Below are 25667 nucleotides of genomic sequence, written 5' to 3' on the forward strand. Positions count from 1 at the left end.
ACACACAGAAGAAATTAGAAAATCACCACACATAGCCAGAGAAAGGCACAGGCTCAGAAAAGACTTGAGAAGACCTTAAGTTTATACCTCAAGCTAACCCACTGCATGGAGATAGCCTAAAACAAACAAACAATAACGACAACAACAATAATAATAAACCACAAACCCCGAGGAAGGGATCATTCCACATAAAGTTACCACATTATTACATTCAGATACCCAGTTTTGAACACACACAAAAATCACAAGACATGCAAAGAAAAGGAAAAGTATGGCCTATTTATGGGGAAAAAATTAACCAATAGAAACTGTCCCTGAGAAAGACCACATGGTGCACCTACTAGACAAATACTTTCAAAGAAATCTCTTTAAAATGCTCAAAGAATTAAAGGAAGATGGAAAAATGTCAAAAAAATGATGTATGAACAAAATGGAAATATCAATAAAGAAAAAACCTAAAAAGAAACCAAAAACAAATTCTAGAGATGAAAAGTACAAAAACTGAAGTTAATAATTCACTAGAGGGATTCAAAGGCAGGTTTGAGCAAGCAGAACAATCAGTGAACCTGAACATAGAACATGGGAAATTAGAGAATCTAAGGAACAGAAAGGAAAAAGAATAGTGAACAGAGCCTAAGGGACCTGTGGGATACCGCCAAGTGGATCAATATATACATTATGGGAGTCCTAAAAGGAGAAGAGAGAAAGGGGCAGAGTGATTATTTGAAGAAATAATGGCTGAAAACTTCCCAAGTTTGAGGAAAGAGATAAACACCAAGAAAATCAGTTATTCAAATAGGAATAACTCAAAGAGATCTACACCAAGACATAATCTAAGCAAACTATTGAAAGGCAAAGAGAGAATCTTGAAATCAACAAGGGAGAAGACTTGTCATACGCAAGAGATCCTCATTAAGATTAACAGCAGATTTCTCATCAGAAACTTTGAAGGACACAAGGCATTGAGCCAATATATTCAAAGTATACTAAAAGAAAAGTATTGCAATCAAAAAATCTTGTATCTGGCAAAATTGTTTTTCAAAAGCAAGGGACAAATTATGACATTTTCAGAAAAACAGAAGCTGAGGGAGTTTGTTACCCCTAGAGCTGCCCAGCAGGAAATACTCAAGTCCTACGGGACATTAAGGAAGTAAATTGAAGCCATATAAAGACATAAAAGTCTCACTAAAGGTAAATATGTGGTTAATTGTAAAAGCTAGCACTATTGTAACACAATATATAACTCCACTTTTGTTTTCTACACAATTTAAGAGATTACTAAATTAAAAATATATATATATGTATATGTGTGTGTATATATACATATATATACATATATATACATATACATACATACATATACATATACATATACATATATATATATATATATATATATATATAATGTAGTATTATTATAACTGGCTTTCACACTGGGTTTTAAAGACTTAATTCAAACCAAGAATAGAAAACAATAATTTTAAGAATTAATTGTTTATTGGAATGGTATTGTGAATATGTGGGTTAAATAAAATTTATCATTAAATTAAAATTTTAAAAAGAAAGATCCCAATTCAACAACCTAACTTTACAACTTAAGGAACTAGAAAAAGAACAAACTAAACTCAAAACTAGCAGATGGAAGGAAATAAATGTTAGAGCAAAGATAAAGTAGAGAATAGAAAAACAATAGAACAAATGGTGCTATAACAGCTAGACATTCATATGCAAAAATATGAATCTAGACACAGACCTAACTCATCACAAAAATTATATCAAAATGCCTGGCCAGCATGGCTCAGTGGTTGAGCACTGACTATGAACCAGGAGGTCACAGTTTGATTCCTGGTCAGGGCATATGGCCAGGTTGCAGGCTCCATCCTCAGTGAGGGGCTTGCAGGATCATAAAGAAACATGAAACCTGAATGGACGTATAACTCATGAGGACATTGAACCAATCATCAAAAATGTTTAAACAAAGAAAATCCCTGGGCCTGATAGCTTCCTTGGTGAATTCTGTGAAACATTTAAAGAAGAAAAAACACAAATCATTCTCAAGGTTTTCCCCAAAATTGAAGAGGAGGGAACATTTTCTGACTCATTCTGAAAGGCCTGCATTGCCCTGATACCAAAGCCATACAAAGACATTGCAAGAAATGGGAACTACAGACCAATATCCCTCATAAGCATTGACGTACAAGTCCTCAACAACACACCAGCAAACTGAATTCAACAGTATATTAAAAGAATTGTACATTATGACCAAGTAGAATTTCTTCCTGGAATGCAATGATGGTTCAACATACAAAAATTGATCAACACCACATTAACATGATGAAGAATAATTATTTCAATAGATATAGAAAAAGCATTTGACAAAATTCAATACTTTTTTATGATAAAAACAAACTAGGAACAGACAGAAACTACATCAAGAAAATAAGAGCCATATATTAAAAAACCCACATCAAAATTAGACCCAACAGGGAAAGACTGAAAGCATTTCTTCTAAGATCAGAACCAAAGTAAGGATGCCTGCTCTTGCCACTTCTATTCAACATTGTGCTCAAGTTCTAGCTATAGCAGTTAGTCAAGAAAAAGAAATAAAAGGCATCCAAATTGGAATGAAAGGATTAAAATTATCTCTGTGTGCAGATGATACAATCATATAGAGAGAAAACCCTAAAGAATCCACAAAAAATATGTTAGAACTAATAAATGAGTTCAGCAAAGGATACAAAGTTGACACAGAAAAATCAATTGCATTCCTGTCACTAAAAGTGAACAATCTGAAAAGGTAGTTAAGAAAACAATTTTATTTACAGTCATATCAAAAAGAATAAAATACTTAAGAATTAACCAAGGAGGTGAAAGACTTGTACAATGAAAAGCAGAAAACTGTGGTGAAAGAAACTGAAGAAGACACAAATAAATGGAAAGACATCTCATGTTCATGGATTGGAAGACAATATTGATATGATAAGTCAACACTACCCGAAGAGATCAACAGATTCACTGCAGTTCCCATCACATTTCTAAAAAAGCTTTTTGCAAAAATAGAAAAACCCATCCTAATATTTATATGGACTCTTAGGGAACCTCAAATAGCTGAAACAATCTTGAGAAATAACAAAGTTGGAGTGCTCACACTTCTCCTGATTTCCAACTTTCTACAATACTACAGTAATCAAAACAGTGTGGTATTGGCATAAAGACAGACTTATAAAGCAATGGAATAGATTATAAATGTCCTTTTGCTGTGAAACTTAACGTGTGAAATATATACCAAAAAAGTGCATAAGATTTAATAAGATTAACATTATTTTAAATGAACATCTATGTAAACATCACAAGAATTAGATCTTTGCCAGGGCTCCAGAAGCTATCTCCTTTTGTGCCCCTTATCCTAAACTCTTTTCTTTTCCCTAGGGATAATCACTATCATAATTTTATAGAAATCACTTTGTTCTTTGCTTTATAGTTTTAAGTACACACCCTTAAACAATATAGTTTAGTTTAATTGGTTTCTCATTTTTTTTCTTTTTATTGAATTTCTTGGAGTGACACTGGTTAACAAACTTACACAGGTTTCAGGTGCACAGTTCTACAACACATTATCTGTTCACTGTGTTCTGTGTTCACTGCCCCAAGTCAGATCTCCGTCCATCACCATTTCTCGCCCATATACCCTCTCCTACCTCCCATAACCCCTCCTCCCCCTAACAATCACCACACTGTTGTCTGTGTCCCTGAGTATTTTTTGCTCCCCTCCCTTTTTTTTGCTCAATCCCTCTACTCTCCCACCCCACCCCCCTGACAGCTGTCAGCCTGCTCACTATCTATGAGTCTGTCACTATTTTGCTTGTTAGTTCATTTCATTCCACATATAAGTGAAATTATATGGTACTTGTCTTTCTCTGACTAGCTTATTTCACTAGCATAATGCTCTCTAGGTCCATCCATGCAAAGGGTAATATTTCCATTTTTATGGCAAAGTAGTATTCCATTGTGTAAATGTACTGCAGCTTTTTTATCCATTCATCTGCTGATGGACACTTGGGTTGCTTCCAGATCTTAGCTATTCTAGTGTTGCAGTGAACACAGGGGTACATATATTCTTTCAAATTAGTGTTTCAGATTTCTTCAGATAAATTGCCAGAAGTGGAATCGCTGGGTCATAAGGCAGTTCCATGTTTAATTTTTTGAGGTAACTCTATACTGCTTTCCACAGTGGCTGCACCAATCTGCATTCCCACCAACAGTGTACAAGCCAAAAGAAGTTAGATTATAACATATCAACAATAGACTCAAAATTGCTCATGAATTAACTAGTAAGAGATGAGAGGTGAAGGAGTCTAACTTGATTCTGAGACTAAAAGACTAGACAGTTGGGACAATAGCAGTATCATTTGCAAACATAATAAAAATGAAGCAGGTTGTAAGGAAAGATTATAATTATGGTTTTGAACATATTGAGTTTGAATTTTATATGGCAGGAAGAACAGCCAGCTGGAAATGTCAACTTGAGATAGTTTGAACTATAAATGTATATTTGTGAATCATCTGCATGGAAGTGATAGTTGGAATCCTGGGAGTGAATCAGCTCAAAGTATGGAGAGAGAAAACTATTTAAAGCAATACCTAGAGGAATATGTCCTTGTATTCGTGGAAGAAAAACAGACAGCAAAAGAGAAAGCAACTGCCCTGCCAGGTGGCTTTGTTGGTTGGAGCATCATCCCATATACCAAAAGGTTGTGGGTTTGATTCCCAGTCAGGGCACATACCTAGGTTGTGGATTCAGTCACCAGTCGGGGCACCTACTGGAGGCAATCAATCGATCTCTCTCTCTCTCCCTCTCCCCTGCCCCACTTCCACTCTCTCTAAAATAAGTACATATTTTAAAAAGAGAGAAAGCAATTATAGTCAGAGGGGTAGAGCAGAAAAGTGAATTGAAATTTCTTGCAACTATTAAAATTTAGGAAATTTCATAACAAGTTATTTGACTAGGTTTTCTGAAAAAGATTCTGTTGTTAGTAAGAATAACTAGGTAGCCTTACTTTCTTTAATATGTAATGTGCTATGTTAACAAAAATAAATATATTAAGATGATCTATATCAAAACATAGAGTGAAACAGTGGTCTCAAGTCCAATTTTTTCGCTACTGTCACCACTTCAAACTGGCTCTATAATCATGATGGCTTTATAATCATTTAACTGTAGTTCTCAGTTAAACTAAGATCAGTGAAATTTCGTCTACACAGTGGCTTGATTGAGAGGGAACTGGTAGGATCATCATTGAGCATACTGATCATTCTAATCATAAAGTTATAATTAGAATAGCTTTTATAAATTTCCTCTCAGTGCATACAAAGGACAACTGTCCTATCTGTGTTTTATTTTCCCAATATGTTAAGTAGAGGTGCCGTCTCATGCATTTAGTCATTGCAAAAATACAAGAAAGAAGTTTTAAAGAGTTGTTCCAACATTTGAAAGTTTGGTTCTGTGCTTAATGGCCGAATTTTGGTGTCTTTCTTTCTTTGGAAAGCAGTAAATCGCAGTTATTCCGAGCTTTTCACCAAACCCATAAATAGTTGCATTGCCAAGAATTCCAAGTGCCCCATTTTGCACTTAGAGTATCAAGATCATCTTATAGTTAAAGCTTTGTTTGCAATTTTTTCCCTCTATCTTGAAGAATTTCATGGCCTTTAAAATTTCCAAAATACCTTCAAATAAAGGAATTCAAGTGCCAATAATGCATTGGTGGTAGTAATAATAATTGCAGTTAACATTTACTGAATAGTTACTATGTACCATACATTGTGCTAAGTGTTTTTGCATGAATTTGTTCATTTAGCAGCATTTACTAAGACCTGCTATGTGCCAGGAACTGTTCTGGACGCTTGGGATAGGTTAATAAGCAAAACAAATAAAAATCACTGCCGTCATAGACCTTTTATTTATGAAGATGGACAGGTAATAAGCATTAACAATAAGCATATTTTGGTAATAACCAAAATAAAGTGTATGGACTATAAGAAGATAAGTACAATAGAAAGAATAGAGCAAGGTAAGGGGAGTAGAGCAAGGTAAGAATAGAGCAAGGAGTGGGTAGTTGGGGTTGGGTGATGGAGTTGGTTTGCATTATTAAATAGATGGTCAGAATACACCTAATGGAGATGGTTGCATTGGCGTTAACCATGTAAATATCTGGGAGGAGAGCATCTAGGCAAATGGAATAGTCAGTGCATACACAATAAAGTGGGACCATGTCTGGGATATACAAGGAATAGCAAAGAGTTCAGTGTGGTTCAAAGTGATTGAAGGAGAGTGTGGTAAAGAGCATAATGGATGGAAGGTGGGAGAAGCAGATATTGTTACTACAACAACACTGTAAGTATCATTCCAATTCCCATTGTGTAGATGAGGGAACTGAGACAGAGAAGTTGAGTGACCTGCCATATTTACTACAAAATCAGGAGCCAGCAATAGCAAGGTTTCAAAATGATTTAACTGCTTATTTCTTTGTGACTCTGCAAAATGTTAAATGAAAGGTCAGTAGTTCTGAAGTGGATGATTTTACTGAATAATGGCTGTACTTCAGTTTTCCTCTTTGCAACCAATATGACCATTTATAGGGTTTGTGATTTTATCAAAGTTTCTCTAATACATATGACTTCTTTCTCTTGTCACTGCAATAAGCATTTTGTGAGATGTTTTAATACAAGGGTTTGTGTTAGTGTAAATCCAAAGTTTAGTTTAATTCTTCCAGCTTTTTCATATTGAGCCTTCTTAGAAACAAGGATATATTCATAATCATAATGACGTGGTGTGTTTTCCTTCATTTTTAAGTACAGAAAGCCACTCTAGATTGTAATATGGTGATGACATTTGTACATTACCTATGTATGTGCTACTGATGATTAGAATGAATCGGTGTGTAATGATAGTTGCCCATTGCCTGGCCCATGTACATGCTACTCATACTTGGAATAACTCAATGCTTTAATAATATAATTTGATACTGAAAAATATTTTTTAGTTTTTTAAAATTAAATTTATTGATGTAACTTTGGTTAATAACATTATATAAATTCCAGGTATACAGCATTATAATTTGATATCTGTATAGTTTATTGTGTACTCACCATCCAAAGTCTCGTTTCCTTCCATTACTACGTATCTGATCTCCTTTACCCAGCTTGTCCTCCCCCCACCTCCTTCCTTCTGGTAACCACCATTCTCTTGTCTAATATCTATGAGTTTGTTTTGTTAGTTCATTTGTTACTTTTTGTTTTATATTCCACATCATGTGGTTTTTGTTCTTTTCCAAATCTGACTTATTTCACTCAGCATAATACTTTCAAGATCCATCCATGTTGTCCCAAATGGCAATATTTCATCTTTCTTATGGCTAAGTAATATTCTACATCTTTATTGAATCATCTGTAGATGGATACTTAGGTTGTTTCCAAGTCTTGGCTATTATAAATAATGCTGCAGTAAACATAGGGATTACACATATGTTTATGAATTAGTGTTATCAGATTTTTCGGGAATATACTAGGAAGAGGAAGTGCTAGATCACAAAAATATTTCAATATAAACAACCTTTTAAATAATAGAAAATCTAAGAAAAAAATGTGTTTGTGCCCAGTTTATTGATCCCCTAGCTCATCCAGATACTGCTTGCTACTCCACTTCCAAGTTTTGCAAGTTACAGTGAAAAGTCACCATTAAGTGAAAGGATTTAATAGTTCATTTTTATACATGTTAGATTGATAGTTAAGAGAGCTAATATTCTAAGGAAATATTTTACTATATTGGGAATTCCATTTTCACCTGTTTATTCATATTGGGTAGAATTAATCAATATTTGTTTACTTTTATGACCTGTGAATTTTTCAACATTGACTTTGTATAGGAGATCATTTAAAGAACAAGATTTTGCTAGTTTTGTGGTGTTGTACCTAATTTGTTAATCTGACAGTTAATAAAAAGTAAGAAATTACATCCTTGTTGTTTTTAGTAGCTTCCCACAGAAGCACTGAATGCATAAATCATGATTAAGTAGAGTTGATGATTTTAATTGTTTAGCACTAACATGCTTTTGTCAAGTGGGGGCATCATTGGTCTTTCTTAAATAAGCTGTGTGGCAAGAATAGTTTGCTTGTTAAACTTAAATATTAGGGATAAATAATTATTCTCCTTTCACCTTATTTTAGAGGTCCTCTATTTTATGTCTATAGCCAACACTCTTAACTGAGAGCAAGATTTAAAGTCCAGAAACATTTAGTAGTTTTCTTTGTAAGTTTTCAAATGTATCCGCCTCTAAAGTTACCATCACAAAATGTGGTTGTTACTCAGTAAAAGAAAATGACATGGTTTTAAGAATAATAAAAGTTTAGGGTAAAAATCTTATTTTGTAGTCTTAGTTTTATTGCCATCATTGTTGTTTTAAGTATATGAACAAGGGAAACCCAAGTATTTGCTTCAGATTTAAAACAAATACACACAAACATGCACTCCTAAGTGACTTAATATGTAAAAGTAGCTATAAGTGATAATTAGAAGATATTTTGAGTAAAAATTTTGTATGCTGTTGCTACCAACACCTTACTGTTGCTAATAACTCTAAATTTGTTTTGCTATCCTTAAATTTATATAAGTATGTTTGATTATGATTCTCATTATGCTATCTAAATTGCATATGATTACTATATTTTGATATTTCCATTACTAACAATTTGTGCTACAGTTAGCCTTCCAAATACATTATTCTTTAATCTAGTCATAAAAGGAACTATATTTGTACATGATTGCATGTGGGCAAAATTTTTTAGGGTTATACGAGTTATACAGATATTCAGCCTGAAATATTGAAATACTTTAATAGCATGTTTCCACCAAAATAACCTTTTCTTTTGTATAAGTTTAAAATCTTGCATACCTACATCTTTGTCAGGTGAATGCCATAGACTAAAACTGAGGATAATAACTTGTAATTCATGACTCTTTCTTGGAGGTTACAGTTGCCTTGAATTGACAGTTTTGAAGGACTTAAACTGACATCAAAGGGTTCAAATGATCTAGATAGGTCAATTAATGTTGATTTTCATCTTCTGTTATTTTAATGTTTTTCTTTTTTCCTTTTTTCTAGCCAAGTCCTATATCAAGTCCTGTTTTGGGGCGAAAGCCAAATGCTAGTCAGTCATTGCTTGTATGGTGCAAAGAAGTTACAAAAAACTATCGGGGAGTGAAAATCACAAACTTTACAACATCGTGGAGAAATGGTTTATCTTTTTGTGCAATATTACACCACTTTAGACCAGATTTAATGTAAGTAAAAATTTTCCATTCCCTATAAATATTTTATAACTAACAGGCAGCTTTTAAAAAATAAAATAATTTTTAATACATGTACTGAAATATTTGACTTCATATTTCTCTTTTATTACCCACACTTCTTCTTTTTGAAAGAAATGCATGCCAGAAAGAAAGTTCTTTCTTGATACCTAAAAAGTCTTATCTGTTTTTCTAAAAATTATTTTTCTTCTTAATCTCATACAAAGAACTGACTTCACATTATTATGAAAATTGGGTTATTGTTAAAATTAGATGACACAAATAAGCCTGTAGCTCTTTGTACATTGTCAACAAGGGATTACCTCATGGTAAATTTGGTTGTCAAGGCTAGTCTCTGGTCTCCTACCTTAACTTCTCTTTTAGATGGTTTTTATTTATTTCGTTAATTTTCCACACTATTAGTTTTGTTGATTGAATTGCTATGAAATTGCTAGTTACTCTTTGGTATTATTGAGTGTCAAATTTTTAGATTCAGCTTGTTTTAAAAACAGCTGTTTTATCAAATATTGTATATACGCTAATGTGCTATTTTCTCCCTCAGTGACTACAAGTCTCTGAATCCTCAAGATATTAAAGAGAACAACAAAAAGGTAAGAATTGCCAAGAAAAAAAAATACATAGTTTCAGTTTTGGCCTCTGCAGGCTTTTATTAATTTGGGGAAAGTGAGGTTGTTTTGTGAGGTCATAACTGCAGTTCACAGAAGGTAGTCTGCTTCCTGCAGTTCAAATAGGATGCATGGTTTATTGTAGTTTGTCATGGCCTTTAAAGATCACAAGTGCCAGTCTGGCATCAGATGATACTATGTGTGTGAACTTAATTACTGTTAAGTATTTGTTAAAGCATATTGCTTTTATTCAGAATTTAGCTTTTTTAAAAAGTGCACCCAAGGTGGTTGTGCCATAAACTCTTATGAGTTTAGAAAAATCTCATTTGGGAGAGGATGAGGGCAGGAGCCTAAAACCAAAAAAGAATGCCTATGTCTGTGTTCTTAGAAGCAAAAAGATACAAACACTAGTTTCTTTTTTCGTTTTCTGATAAACTGCATGGTTTTCCCCCTCACATGATTATTTAATATATGGGGGTCAGAGCTTCCCAATTGGTATAAATATCTAAAATTCCTTTTAGGCTCATCACTTCTTCAGAATTACAGTAGTTAATTCATTTATTAAAAGCACATATATTAGTGTTTCTCAGGTTGAGTTTTGCTAATATTTCCGTCAATTTATTTTTTAATATAATGGATTTCTTTTATAATGGTATGTATTTTATACAAGAAAACATTATTCTGAGAAGGGTTCAGTGCCAAAAGAATTCATGGGATAAAGTGATTAATAACTTCTGGTCTAAACTAAAGTTTTCAATCTATTTTAAATTAGATAATTAAAACCACCAGTAATAAATAGTCTGTAAAGGGTACCTTGATAGAAGTTCAGTTAACAAATGGGAATTTAAATCAAAATAATTTTTTACTTTTATTGCTTTCTAAAACCAAAAATTTGTATTACCATTAAAAAATTCTTATTTCTTTGCAAATGTATGATGCTGGCCATAGGGAAATACATTTAAAACTGTCCATTTTTTAATTGAAATATGCAACCAAAAAAGGTAATCTTAAAAAATCAATATAATTTTCTTTATAGAAATCAACTTTATGATGAGCATGCTACAAACTAAGTCATTCTCATGAAATATATATATATATATTTCACATATATTTAATTTCTTGTATAATTTTAGAGAGCTTATATCTATTCAAGTGAAATGCCTTGTTTTTCATCAATTAAATTATATCTTTAGATATAAAGTTCTTTACCTGCATTTTTTGCATTTGAATAAAATACTAAGCTAATTTAAATGCAAGTAAAAGCATTATAAAATAAATCATTTTTTTTTTTTAATTAAGTGAAACTTTCAGGTTACTATTTGAAATTTTGAAAAGGTAGCATTGCTGATTTTACCTAACTATATATTTTTAAAGAGTATGGGGAATCTCATTAAGGCTTAAGTCACACTTCTTTACATTGTTTTTTCAGGAACTTAATAATGATGTGCATAAGTTGGATTTACATATTACTACATAGAGGAGAATATCCCATTAAAATTTTTTCTCAGTTAGATCTTCCAGGGCAGATAATCATGGCTTTTTGAAAGGACTTTAATTTCAAAGATCTTATTCATTGCACAATTCAAGTAATTGTTGTTATATATAGTCTTGTCTTTTCATCACTTTGCAACTGCTTATCTACATTGAGTATCAGTTGCTACCTGCAGATTTATTTCCAGTTTCACACAGTTCTTCCTGATAACCTCATCTGCCCTTGATTGAACTTAAAGCAGCACAAAAAACAATGCCTATGTCTTAAGTTCTATGCAGATGTATAACATAACTGGCACTGACTCCTCCTTACCAATTAAATAGCATGTAGGAGTGAATAAGACAGTTTTCTTTCAAGTACCTCTTTTTTTCTAACAGCTAAAAAAAAATAGTAGGTGATTGACCATAGCAGAAGAGGTTAACCTATGGGAAAATTCCTTTAAAAGTCTCGACCTCACTTACAAGAAACCTGGTTTGTTTTTAAATGTTTTTTTTAGTGCTATTAGTGTGCATAAAATGAATTGCTACATGAAGTAGATCACCAGCAGATTCCCCACAAGGAAGCTAATCATTTTCCCAGGTCTGTAAAAAGTGCTGAATAAAAGTATTTACCTGTGACATCTGATCTTAACCAATATATCAGTGTTTTAGATAATTGGGAAATGTTTAGAGTACTGCCTGTGGTGGTGCTTTTCCTGATGGTCTGCAATTGATGTCTGTCCATCAAGTTGTCAAGACACAGGAGGAGGAAAATGACTTTAATTTTCCTAAAACATGTAAAGTAACAAACAGGCCTAAACATGTACACCAACTGAGCCATTCTCTCAAGTAAATATTTTCAGGTACCTATATTAGGAAATATAGTGCTGTGAAAATTGAAAAGGTTTTTAATATTTGCAATTTACTTTTCATTTTCTTTCAAACTTATTCCACAACATTTATTAAACTACCAGAAGAATACAAGAAAGACAAGGATTAAATTCAAAGGTAGTAAAGCACTTGAACATGGAAGTGCAAAGGACTGATTTATTCTGAATTCTTACATGATTTCCTAACGTTTTTGTTTTTTTAACAAAAATTTTGAGTTATGATCCTACATGTAGGTTGTTACAAAGACTAGACATTTTATATCCCAAAGTAAGAATATAACTAGAGGATCTTTACTTTTTCCAAGAGTATGTCTAAACCGTCAACCATATTTTTAATGCTTCCTAGCAACGCAGTGCTGTTTTCAAGGGTTAGGTCAGGATACTAATAATTATTTGTAAATTGAGAAACAGCTTTGATTCTTCAAAACTAGAAAAACCTGATATGCCACAGTCATTTAAAGGCTAACAAAAATAATACAATGCAGCCTCACATTCTCAACTAAGTTGTACTACTCAGAACATTTTATTCTTTCCAAAATGGATGAAGTGAAATTGAATCCCTCTTTTAATTATGAAGATCAATCTCAATTGGGCATTTAAAAACTGTTTCTATGTTTCTAGGCTTGTATTTTATACTAGGTAATCTAGGAGTTAGTTCTTTTGGGATATCTAGCTGTATCTATTCTTTACAAGTCACTGCAGTTACTTGACCATGGAAAAAAGAGGTTGATAGGAATGATAAAGCTCCAGATAAAATTTTTCTTACACCTTAATTCCTTATCTTAAAAAAATCAATTCTAAGATTTTTTTGTTTTAACTCTCCTTTTTTGCTTATTTTTTAATTGGAAAAGAACATTTCATTTGTTACTAATTAAGGAAATTTGTTTTTCTCTTGTATCTACCCCAATACAAATTTATGACGTGGAATTTTGTTCTGCTCATGTTGCATAATGTCAGTAACGTCATGTAGCCTCAACAACAAGAATAGAAATCCAGTGAAGTTTTGGTGGGGGTTTTCTATGGTAACTTAATTTTATTCATTTAAAAAAATTTTTTTAGGTTTAATTTACATATAACATTATATTAGTTTCAGGTGTGCAACATATTTCACTACTTGAATCACTGTGAAACAATCACCACATTAAGTCTAGTTAACATTTGTTATTTTGCTCTTTTAAAATGTGTGGATTATTTGAACTGTTAAATCTATCTCTTCTTTTTCCTTCTTTTGAAGGCATATGATGGATTTGCCAGCATAGGAATTTCCCGGTTATTGGAACCTTCTGATATGGTTTTATTAGCAATTCCTGACAAACTGACTGTTATGACTTATCTCTATCAAATAAGGGCACATTTCAGTGGCCAAGAACTAAATGTTGTTCAGATAGAGGAAAACAGCAGTAAAAGCACATATAAAGTTGGAAACTATGAAACAGATACAAACAGTTCTGTTGATCAAGAAAAATTCTATGCAGAGCTTAGTGATCTGAAACAGGAGCCTGAGCAGCAGCCTACTAGCGTAGCCGTCGACTTCCTATCACAGGACGACTCTGTATTTGTAAATGATAGTGGGGTTGGAGAGTCAGAAAGTGAACATCAGACTCCTGATGATCATCTTAGTCCAAGCACAGCCTCCCCTTACTGTCGCAGGACTAAAAGTGACACAGAACCCCAAAAGTCCCAGCAGAGCTCTGGAAGGACTTCAGGATCCGATGACCCAGGAATGTGTTACAATACAGATTCAACACACACGCAAGTTTTGTTAGGCAAGAAGAGACTATTGAAAGCTGAGACTTTAGAATTAAGTGATTTATATGTTTGCGATAAAAAGAAGGATGTGTCTCCACCCTTTATTTGTGAGGTGACAACTGAGCAAAAGCTTCAGACTCTGGACATCGGTACTAACTTGGAGCAAGAAAAATTAGAGAATTCTAGACCCCTAGAATACAGATCAGATCCTGGATCACCTATCAAAAAAACAAGTTTATCTCCCACATCTAAACTTGGATACTCGTACAATAGAGATGCAGACCTTGCTAAGAAAAAACGTACTCCCCTGAGGCAGACAGAGTCTGATCCAGATGCTGATAGAACCAGTTTAAATCATTCAGATCATTCTGCTAAAACAGTCCAGGTAAGTGAGTTGGAACGATGAATACATATATTTAGTTAATAGTTCTTCTTTTTTTTTTCTTTTTGTATTCATAGAACACTTTAAAATGTTACAAATGGTTAAAGGTGAAGTATAATTCCCATTATATAAAAAATTTGAAATATACCTGCTCTTCATTTAAAGTTTATGATATAATATATTAAGCCTAAAAATAAATCCCAATTTCAAAATTGAAGGATAAAGTTTTGCATTCTCTTTTCTTTTTTTTATTGATTTTAGAGACAGAGGAAGGGAGAGAGAGAAACAGAAACCTTGATCGGCTGCCTCTTGCAAGCCACTCACTGGGGTAGGAGCTGCAACCCAGGCATGTTGCCCCGACTGGGAATTGAACCAGTGACCTCTTGGTGCATGGGATGATGTTCAGCCAACTGAGCCACACCGGCCAGGGTTTTCAACTTTTCCTTTTTTAAAATTTATTGATTGATTTTAGAGAGAGGAAGGGGAAGAAAGAGAGAGACATCAGTTTGTTGTTCCACTTATTTATGCATTCATTGGTTGCTTTTTATATGTGTCCTGACCAGAGAGTGAACCCACAACCTTGGCATATCTGGACGATGCTCTAACCAACTGAGCTACCCGGCCAGGGCTGAATGTCAACTTTTCAAATCAAAATATTATTAACCTACAAAAGCAGAATATTTTACTGTAAGAATAAATAAAAGATATTTCAATATTTCATTTAGAAAGAATATCATTCTGAAGTGTATAAAGACAAATATTTACCATTTAAAGCATTTTCTTTAAATGTTTAGGTTACATTCTAATTGATATTTTCAGTCCCATCATTACTTGTAGATAAAAATTCCAGTGATATCAAACTTCTCATCATGAGTTAATAATGGTACAGATTTGACCTTACAATATTGACTGTATTTAATTGAATCTATGATACCATCAATTATAGTATATATCATTATTTTATGTACCACAAAGAAAAACGCTCCAATAAACTATGATACATGTTTTTCTTATCACATAGAATTTTTACTTTATACCTATTGAAAGAGTTCTTTTAGACTTATTTAGGCATATAAATTTTTTTAATCATATGACACATGTACATAAAAAGGAAATTTTAAGCAAAATAAATTAAAGTATAATAAATTTAGAATTAGAATTTAGAATCCAGCTATTGTGAATCACTTTTTGATTAAAAGTTTTTGGCATTCCTGTTTTCCCAGAGTGTTGTCCTCTGTACCATCGGAAGTATCACGTTACAGCAGTGTTTCTCAAAGTATGATTAGTGACCACTGAGGCTCTCCAAGACTCACTCAGAGAACCCCAGAGCTGAAACTGTTTTCACAATAATACTAGAACATTATTCAACTTTTTCACTTTCATTCTCTCATAGTGTACAGTGTTGTTTTCTGGAGGCTACATGATTTGTGATATCTCAACAGGCTACATGAAATATAGAAGTAGATAATAGGAAATAGAAAATAATGGCATTCTCATTTTTTGAGGTAATTTTTATTAGAATATTTTACTAGAATAACATCTAATGGGTTTATTATAGCTTTTTCTAAGGGAATGAATAAATATTTTTCTAATTTCTCAGTTCTAATTTTTGTTGTTGTTAATCCTCACCTGAGGATATTTTTTCCATTGCTTTTCAGAAAGAGTGGAAGGAAGGGAGAGAGGGAGAGGAAGAAGGAGAGAGAGAGAGAGAAACATTGATATGAGAGAACACATGTACTGGTTACTGCTGTCTGCCTCCTGCACACACCCCAACCGACCCAGGGTGGGGAGCAAACCCATAACCCAGGTACCTGCCCTTGAGTGGGAATCTAGCCCATAGCTCTTCGGTGTACAGACTGATGCTCTGACTACTGAGCAACACTGGCCAAGGCCTCAATTTTAATTTTTTAAATGACAAAAATCTATAGCTATAACCTACATAAGCAAAAGCTTTTTGGGATCCTCTATGATTTTTTTAAAAATTTATCTTTGTTGTTGAAATTATTACAGATATCCCCTCTTTTCCCCCCCTTTGATCCCCTTTCCCCCAACCCCCCGCCCTCTATCCCTGGTCTTTACCACATTATTATCTGTCCATGGGTTATGCATATAAGTTATTTGAGTAATCTCTCCCCATCCACTCTCCCACCCACCCCCACCTTCCCACTGAGATTCATCAGTCCTTTCCATGCTTCTGTGTCTCTGGGTCTATTTTGTTCCTCAGCCTGTTTTGTTTATTAGAGTCCACATATGAGTGAGACCATATAAAGCTGAACGAGGAAGAATCAGAAAATGTGAATAGGTTAATAACAACTGGTGAAATCGAAGCAGTAATAAAAAAACCTCCCAGCAAACAAAAGCTCTGGTCCAGACAACTTCACAGGAGAGCATTCTAATTCTTTAAGTTGTAGGGTGAGATAGTTTACTAGAAATTTTTCTTCCTTTTTGAGGTAGGCCTGTAGTGCTATGAACTTCCCTCTTAGGACTGCTTTTGCTGTGTCCCATAGATTTTGGGTTGTTGTGTGTTCCTTTTCATTTGTTTCCAGGAAGTTTTTGATTCCTTTCTTGATCTTATGAGTAACCCATTCATTGTTTAATAACGTGTTATTTAGCCTCCATGTGTTTGAATGTTTTTGAGTGTTTTTACTATAGTTGATTTCTAATTTCATGCCCTTGTGATCTGAGATGCTTGATATGATTTCAGTCTCCTTGACCTTGTAGAGACTTGTTTTGTGTCCTAACATGTGGTCTGTCTTTGAGCATGACCCATGTGCACTTGAGAGGAATGTATATTCTGCAGCTTTGGGGTGAAATGTTCTGTGAATATCACTTAAATACATCTGATCTAGTGTGCCATTTAGAATCACTGTTTCTGTGTTGACCTTTTGTCTGGAAGATCTATCCAGTGAAGTCAGCGGGGTGTTAAAGTCCATGACTATGACTGTATTGCTGTTGATCTCTCCCTTAAAGTCCTTAAGGTTATTATTGATAGGAACGTATTTGTTGCCATTTTAATTCTTTTTTTTTTTTTTTTTTTAAATATATCCCCATTGATTTCAGAGAGAGGAAAGGAGAGGGAGAGAGAGAGATAGAAACATCAATGATGAGAGAGTCATTGATCGGCTGCAGCCCGCAACCCGGGCATGTGCCCTGACCGGGAATCGAACCCTGATCGCCAGGATCCAAGGTAGACACTTAACCACTGAGCCATGCCTGGCCGGGCAATTCTTTAGGCCTGTTTCTCTCTCTGTTCCTTCTTATTACAGCAGTCCCTTTAACATTTCCTGCAATGCTGGTTTGGTGGTAATAAACTCCGTTAGCCTTTTTTGTCTGGGAAGCACTTTATTTCACCATCTATTTTGAATGATAGCCTTGCTGGATAGAGTAGTCTCGATTTCAGGTCCTTGTTTTGCATCACCTTGAATAATACTTCATGCCATTCCCTTCTGGCCTGTAGGGTTTCTGATGAGAAGTCAGATGAGCCTTATGGGAGCTCCATTGTAGGTAACAGATTACTTTTCTCTTGCTGCCTTTAGTATTCTCTCTTTGTCTTGAATGTTTGGCATTTTAATTATGATGTGTCTGGGCATGGGCCTCTTCGGATTCTTCTTGCTTGGGACTCTCTGCGCCTCCTGTATTTGTGTCACTTTTTCCTTCACCAGGTTAGGGAAGTTTTCTGCCATTATTTCTTCAAACAGGTTCTCTAACCCTTGCTTACTTTCAACCTCCTCTGGCACTCCTATGATGAGAATGTTACATTTCATGTGGTCCCACAGCTCCCTTAGACTGTCTTCCTGTTTTTTAATTGTTTTTTCTTTTTGGATCTCTGAATGAGTGATTTTTTTCTACCCTGTCTTCTAATTCACTGATGCGATCCTCATCTTCCTCTAATCTGCTGCTTATTCCTTCCAATGTATTTTTTATTTTATTTCTGCTATGTCATATTTTCCTTCATAGTTTCCATATATTTTTTTATGCTGTTGAGCATCCTTATAATCAGTATTCTGAACTCTATATCTGATAGATTGCTTATCCATTTTTTTTTTTAGCTCTTTTTTTGGAGACTTCTCTTGTTCTTTATTTTTGGGCTTGTTTTTTTATCTCCCCATTTTGACTGCCTATTTTGGTTTGTTTCTATGTATTAGAAAGTCCTGCTAAGACTCTCAGTGTTTTTGGAAGGTCTCTGATGCAGGCCAATGTCAGACGCAGTTTGTGACTGGCCTTGTGAACCCTGTTTGGAGTTGTCAACAACTCACGGCTTGAGGTCCCCTCTGTTGGGCTGAGTGCGTTTGGACGGGACCAAGATGCACACCAGAGTTTGCTTTTCTAAGGCCTGGGTCCAGAAGCAGATCAAGCAAAGACTCAAAGCTCTCTGAAGTCTGTCTCTGACTGCAGGCTGATTAATCTGATTCCCTTAATGAGCCTCAGGCTGTAGAAACTCCAGGGGATAGGGCAACAGATTTTCCGGCAGAGTGGGGCAACTGCTCCCCCTCAGGCAAAAGCTGCTTGGAAGGTAAATGTCTGCCTCTGCAGCATGGGGGAACTACTGGACACAGGAATCCAGAGGGGTGCCCTCTGGGCTCTTATCTCTAGAGCCCACAACCGTAGATTCTCCTCACACAGCTCCAGTCCATTTTGCCCTCCCTCTGCTGGAGTCCACGGTGAGTGGCTACACATGAAACTTTGTGCATTGGCTCTTTAAGAGGGTGCCTGCACTTCCAGCCATCTCTCCCTGGCAGACAGAAACCTGGCTGCTTTTCACAGCCAGATGTTATGTGGGTACCTTTCTCAGTTCTGGTGTTGTTGGCTGGGAAGCCCAGCCTGGGGTTTAGGCCCCAGAGTCCTCAGTGGGATCTCCCCACAGCTGAGATATCCCTCTGGACCTTCAGCTGCTGCCCCTCTTGCACCTCTGCACTTCCTACCAGTCTCTGTGCAGTCTCTACTTTTCCTCCTTGGTTATGAGGGTGCTCTCCAGCTCATTTTCAGTTGCAGTTGATTATTCAGGATGTTATTTCTGTATTTTAGTTGTAATTCCAGTTTTATCCTGGGAGAGTGTCAGTGTAACTTCCACTCAGTCTGCCACCATCTTTAATCTGGGACCCTCTATAATTTTTAAGCATATAAAGGGATTCTAAAGCCAAAAGTTTAAAAACCTCTGAATTGCAGCATTTCTCCACAATTGTCTCTGGGATTTTTCCTCTCATTAATACTCATTGATAATAGCACTTTCTTGACCTTGCTGGAAGGTCCCAACAAAAGATTTTTAGACCATAACCTGGAGTTAATTTCCATTCTCAAGTAGTACTGAAGTAATTGTTACCTGAAACATCAAAGAATTGCAGTCATATCACGAAAAATATCAAGTAGGTACATATGTAGGCATTGATGACTGTATTTTAACTACCACCTGTATAACAGAGATTGTAAGATGCCATCAGTTTTAAGTTTTCAAAGGTATTAATGAAAAACGTGCATCTTAGAATCAAAGAAATATAGTAGTAGCTAACAAAGCAAGCTCCTGTTCTCCTAATCAAAAATTTCAAAACAAAGGTTCTAGGTACATGAACTTTCAGGACAAAAAAGCCTTCAAGGACATCATAACGTCCATACATAGTGGATAATCAATGAGCATCTAGTCATTGACAGCTGCAGAATTTTGGTAAGCCTAAGTTCTAATATCCAATATAGGTTTTTCTTTTAATCCTGATTTTTTTTATCCTTACTGGAGGATATGTTTATTGATTTTAGAGAGAGAGGAAAGGAGAGACAGAAGCATCAGTGTGATAAAAAAACATCGATTGGTTGCCTCCTATACATGCTTTGATGGGGGATCAAACCCAAAACTTAGGTATGTGCCCTGACCAGGAATCGAACCCACAACCTTTTGGTGCATGCAACAATGCTCCAGTCAACTGAGCCACCTGGCCAGGGCTTTAATCCTTATTTTTAAGGTAAATGTATTTAGTTAAATCTAGAAATTAACGTTTAGAATTTTTAAATCCTCTGGACTGGGAATCAGTAAACCTGGAATATCATCTTGGCTTTGCCAATGATTACCAGTGTGATATGTTAACTAGCCATTTAAATTTTGTAAGTCTTATTTTCCATATATGTGAAATGAAATTATTTCTTAGAGCCCTTTTAGCTCTATTTACAACTCCATATATATTTGTTTACTGGCCATTAGTTTATTGGTCAGAATTTTGCTTAGGGTAAATTTAAAGTTTTTGGCAAAAGTATTGTCTGGCACTAAAAGTTGTAATATAGGTGCTAATGCTTCATAGGTTTTGTTTTTGTTTTGGAAGTGTGTGTGTGTTTTATAAAGCAGTTAAATTTTGGACAATTAAAAATACGTTTTTCTTTTTCTTATTGTATCTCATCAATTTTAAGATATGCATCGTTTTAGAATTCTCTGAAATAAAGATGTTACTTATAATAGTATGCTAGAGTTTAATTAATGTGTTTGTTCTTTCTTAGTAATTCATAAAATACTAGTGAATCTAATAATGGCACTAGATTAGAGGAAATTTGATAATTTAGTGTGACTGCATAGACTTAACAAAGTCATAATGTGCATTTGAGTGGCTCGTACTTGTGATTACCATTGTATGTGTTACACATTTCTCTTAAATTTACAACCAGTGAGATAAGTGATTGAATCCTATTTTATGTATGGAAAACTGAGGTTTACAGAGTTGCCTAAGGTCACATAATAAGCATTAATGTTCAGATTGAAAACCAACCTTGTCTTGCTCCAAAGTCTATGCTCGTAAGCTTTATTGTCACAATATCTCTTTGTTTTTTTACCACAATAGCACTAAGAATAATCATAGCTCATATATAAAGCAGATAGCTTTACTGAAAGGCAATTTAGCAATGTACATTAAGTTCTTTAAAATGTTTATCTCATAGATTCTACCTCCAGGAATTTTTCCTAAGGAGATATTCAGAACTGTACATAAGAATATACTATATAACCCTGTCGAGGTGGCTCAGTTGGTTAGAGTGTCATCCTGTATACCTAAATGCTGCGGGTTTGATTCCCAGTTAGGGCATATACCTAGATTGCATTCAATTCCCAGTTGGGGACTATGGGACACAACTGATTAATGTTTCTCCCCCTTCCTCTCTTTCTAAAATCAATAAACATATCCCCAGGTGAGGATTAAAAAAGACAAGAACTTACTATAAGGCCACAGTAATCAAAACAGTGTGGTACTGGCATAAAAACAGACATGTGGATCAATGGAACAGAATAGAGAGCCCAGTGTGATAAAGATAGTCTGTTCAATAAATGGTGTGGGAAAATTGAACAGATAACATGTAAAAATATGAAACTAGATCACCTTCTTACACCATACACAAGAATAAACTCAAAATGAATTAAAGACTTATATGTTAGACTGATGAATTAAAGACTTATATGTTAGACCATAAAAATCCTAAAAGAAAACAGGCAATAAAATCTCAGATATATCTTGTAGGGATATTTTTTCTAATGTATTGCCCCAGGAAAGGGAAACAAACAAACAAAAAACCCAAATGGGACTATATCAAACTAAAAAGTTTTTGCACAGCAAGGGAAACCATCAACAAAATGAAAAGAGAACCCACCGAATAGGAGAACATATTCACCAATGATACATCTGATAAGGGGTTAATATCCAAAATTAATAAAGAACTTATACAACTGAACACCAAAAAATCAAAATCAATCCAACTAAAAAATGGGTAAAGGACCTGAATAGACACTTCTCCAAAGAGCACATACAAATGGCCAGTAGACATTGGAAAGGATGTTCAACATCACTGATCATCAGAGAAATGCAGATTAAAACCACAATGAACTATCACCTCACACCTGTCAGAAGGCTATCATCAATAAATCAACAAACAAGTGTTGGCAAGGATGTGCCAACCCTCATGCAAAGGGAACCCTCATGCACTGTTCGTAGGAATGTTGATTGGTGCAGCCACTGTGGATAGCAGTATGGAGTTACCTCAAAAAATTAAAAATGGAATTAACTGCTTTACGACCCAGCAATTCCACTTCTGGGAAGGTATCCAAAGAAACACAAAACACCAATTAGAAAGAATATATGCACCCCTATGTTCATTGCAGCGTTATTTACAATAGCCAAGATTTGGAAGCAACCCGAGTGCCCATCAGTAGAGGAGTAGATAAAATAGCTGGGGTACATTTACACAATAGAATACTACTCAGCCATAAAAAAGAAGGAAATCTTACCTTTTGCAGCAGCACGGATAGACCTTGAGAGTATCATGCTGAGTGAAATAAGCCAGTCAGAGAAAAGCAAGTACTATATGATTTCACTTATTTGTGAAATCTAATGAACAAAATAACTAACCAACAAAGTAGAGACAGACTCATGGTTACAGAGAACAGAGTGACAGCTGTCAGAGGGGTGGGGGTTGAGGGCTGGGTGAGAAGGGTGAAGATATTAAGCAAAGAAAAAAAGAAAGACTCATGGACCCAGACAACAGAGTGGTGATTGCCGGGGGGGGGGGGGGTAGGAAAAGGTAGAAAAGGGTAGAAGGGGGTAAATGGTAATGGAAGGAGACTTGACTTGGGTGGTAAATACACAAATATACAGATGACGTATTGTAGAATTGTATACCTGAAAGCTATATAATTTTACTAACCAATGTCATGCCAATAAATTCAATTAAAAAGGACTTACATATAAAGATGTTCATAAAAGCATTGTTTATGATAGTGAAAAATTATGAACAACCTAAATATGCAGTAATATAAGGTGAGTTAAACAAAATATGATGCATTTATATTAATGGCGTACTAGTTAGACAATTTAAAATCATGTTTTCAAAAAAATATTCAAGGGCATGAGAAAATACAATGGAACACTAAGTGGAGAAAAGCATGATTCTACAGTGATTACCTCTGGGTACCAAGATTGCTAAATATATATATATATATTTTTAATTAGTTTCTAAAATTTTTCTTTTTTAATTGATGTATAATTGACATATAACATATTTGCATAAAGGTATACAACATAATGATTCTATATTTGTAAATATTGAAAAATGATCACCACAATAAAAGTTAAAATTTGTCACCATACATAGTTACAAAAAATATTTTTTATTGGGATTAGAATTTTAAGATTTATTCACCATGCTGTATATTACATTCCCCTGACTTATTTATTTTATAACTGGTAGTTTGTACCTTTTTTACTGCATTCACCCATTTTACCCACCTCTCACCCCCAGACTCTTGGAACAACCAATCTATTGCCTTGTTTTGGGGGGACGGGTTAGTAGTTTTTTTCTCTTTGGTTTTAGCTTCCACATGTAAGTGAGATCATATGGTAATTATCTTTTCCTCTCTGACTTCACTTACCATAATGCCCTCAAGACCCATCCGTGTTGTCACAAATAGCAAGATTTCATTCTTTCTAATGGCTGAATAGTAACAGAATGCTAGGTAGACAATTTAAAACCATGTTTTCAAAAAAATAATGACATGAGAAAATGCGATGAACATAAGTATGCATATATATTTAGTCGGTCCTTCGTATCACCAAGTTCCTCATCCACAGATTCAACCAACTGTGGATCAAAAATATTTGGAGAAAAAAAAATTGTGGTATTGCTGGCATGTACTATGTAGTTAGGCCTACAATGGTTACATCTATCCTGAACATTTTTCCCTGTTGTCATTCCCTAAACAATACAGTATGACAACTATTCATTGACATAGCATTTACGTTGTATTAGGTATCATAAGAGATCTAGAGATAATTCAAGTATATGAAATGATATGTGCGGTTTATATGCACATACTTTACCATTTTGTATTTGGGACTTGAGCATTCACAAATTTTGGCACCCAAAGGGATCCTGGAACCAGTCTCCCATGGATACTGAGGGACAGCTGTATCTTTTGGAGTTAGTATGTTTGTTTTCTTCAGGTAAATACCTAGAAGTGGAATTGCTGGATCAAATGACATTTCTATTTTTAATTTTTTAAGGATGCTCCTGTTTTTTATAGTGGCTGCACCAATTTACATTCCCATCAACAGTAGACAGTTCTCCACATGCTCACCAACACTCATTTGTCTTTTTGATAATGGCCATTCTAACAGATGTGAGGTAATATCTCATTGTGGTTTTGGTTTGCATTTTCTTGATAACTAGTGATATAGAGCCTCTTTTCATGTACCTGTGGCCATCTGTATGTCTTCTTTGGAAAAACACCTATTTAGATCTTTTACTCATTTTGTATTTGGATTTTTTTTTTTTTTTGCTATTAAGTTGTAATGAGTTCCCTATATATTTTGCATAGTATCACCTTCTCAGATACATGATTTGCAGATAGCCTCTTTAATTCCTTTTCATTTTGTTAATGGTATTTTTTGATGTAGTCCTACTTATTAAATTTTGCTTCTATTGCCTTTGCTTATTGGTGTCAAATTTAAAAAAAAGCATCACCAAAACAAGACCAATATCAAGGTGCTTACCATAAGCCTTTATTTTCTTCTAGGAGTTTTATGGCTTCATATCTTACATTAAAGACTTTAATGCATTTTGAGTTAGCTTTTCTGTATTGTGTAAGGTAGTGGTCTAGTTTAATTCTGTATGTGGCTGTCCAGTTTTCCCAAAACTGTCTATTGAAGAGACTATCTATCCATATGAATTGGTTAATTTCTGGGTTCCCTGTTTCTTTCCATTGATCTATGTATCTGTTTTTATGCCACTACCATACTGTTCTGATTACTATAGCATTATAATATAGTTTGGAATTAGGGAGAGTGATGCCTCCAATTAGTTTTATTTTTCTTCGTTTTACTTTTACATATTTTGTAAAATTTCTATAATTAATATGAATTGCATTTATAATCAGAAAAAAATGTATTTATGTGCTTTAAAGACCAAAGCAGGTTTTTGCTACATCTATGTAGCTGATAGAAATCCCTAAAGGACTCTAGAATCACAATTTAGATAGAGGTAGTGATATTTTAAAGATGATCTCCCCTCCTTTCAATATGAGGAAATTGAGAGGTTTTAAAAATAATAATAATAGTTAACATTTATCCAGTCCTCAGTACATTATTCTACTTCACTTAATCTTTACAGTGTACTTACTGAGAGTTGGTCTGTTTTTATTCCCATTTTATAAATGAGGAAACTGAGGCTTAGGCAGTTTGAGTAACTTGCCC

At 34.5% G+C, this 25667-nt stretch overlaps 1 protein-coding gene across 8 annotated transcripts in view; it reads left to right on the forward strand.

Annotated features, from left to right (window-relative positions):
- The window catches only part of EHBP1 (EH domain binding protein 1), a 279331-nt gene that overhangs the window by 168936 nt on the left and 84728 nt on the right, over positions 1-25667 (forward strand). For all 8 annotated transcript variants that reach the window (XM_081157052.1, XM_081157055.1, XM_081157057.1 and 5 more), the window contains 3 exons: positions 9159-9337; positions 9906-9954; positions 13564-14463. In XM_081157052.1, the coding sequence (XP_081013178.1) occupies positions 9159-9337; positions 9906-9954; positions 13564-14463 (1128 nt within the window). The remainder of the gene's footprint in view (positions 1-9158; positions 9338-9905; positions 9955-13563; positions 14464-25667) is intronic.

This window comes from Miniopterus schreibersii (genome assembly GCF_964146895.1).
Source record: "Miniopterus schreibersii genome assembly, chromosome: 13".
Taxonomy (NCBI): Eukaryota; Metazoa; Chordata; class Mammalia; order Chiroptera; family Miniopteridae; genus Miniopterus; species Miniopterus schreibersii.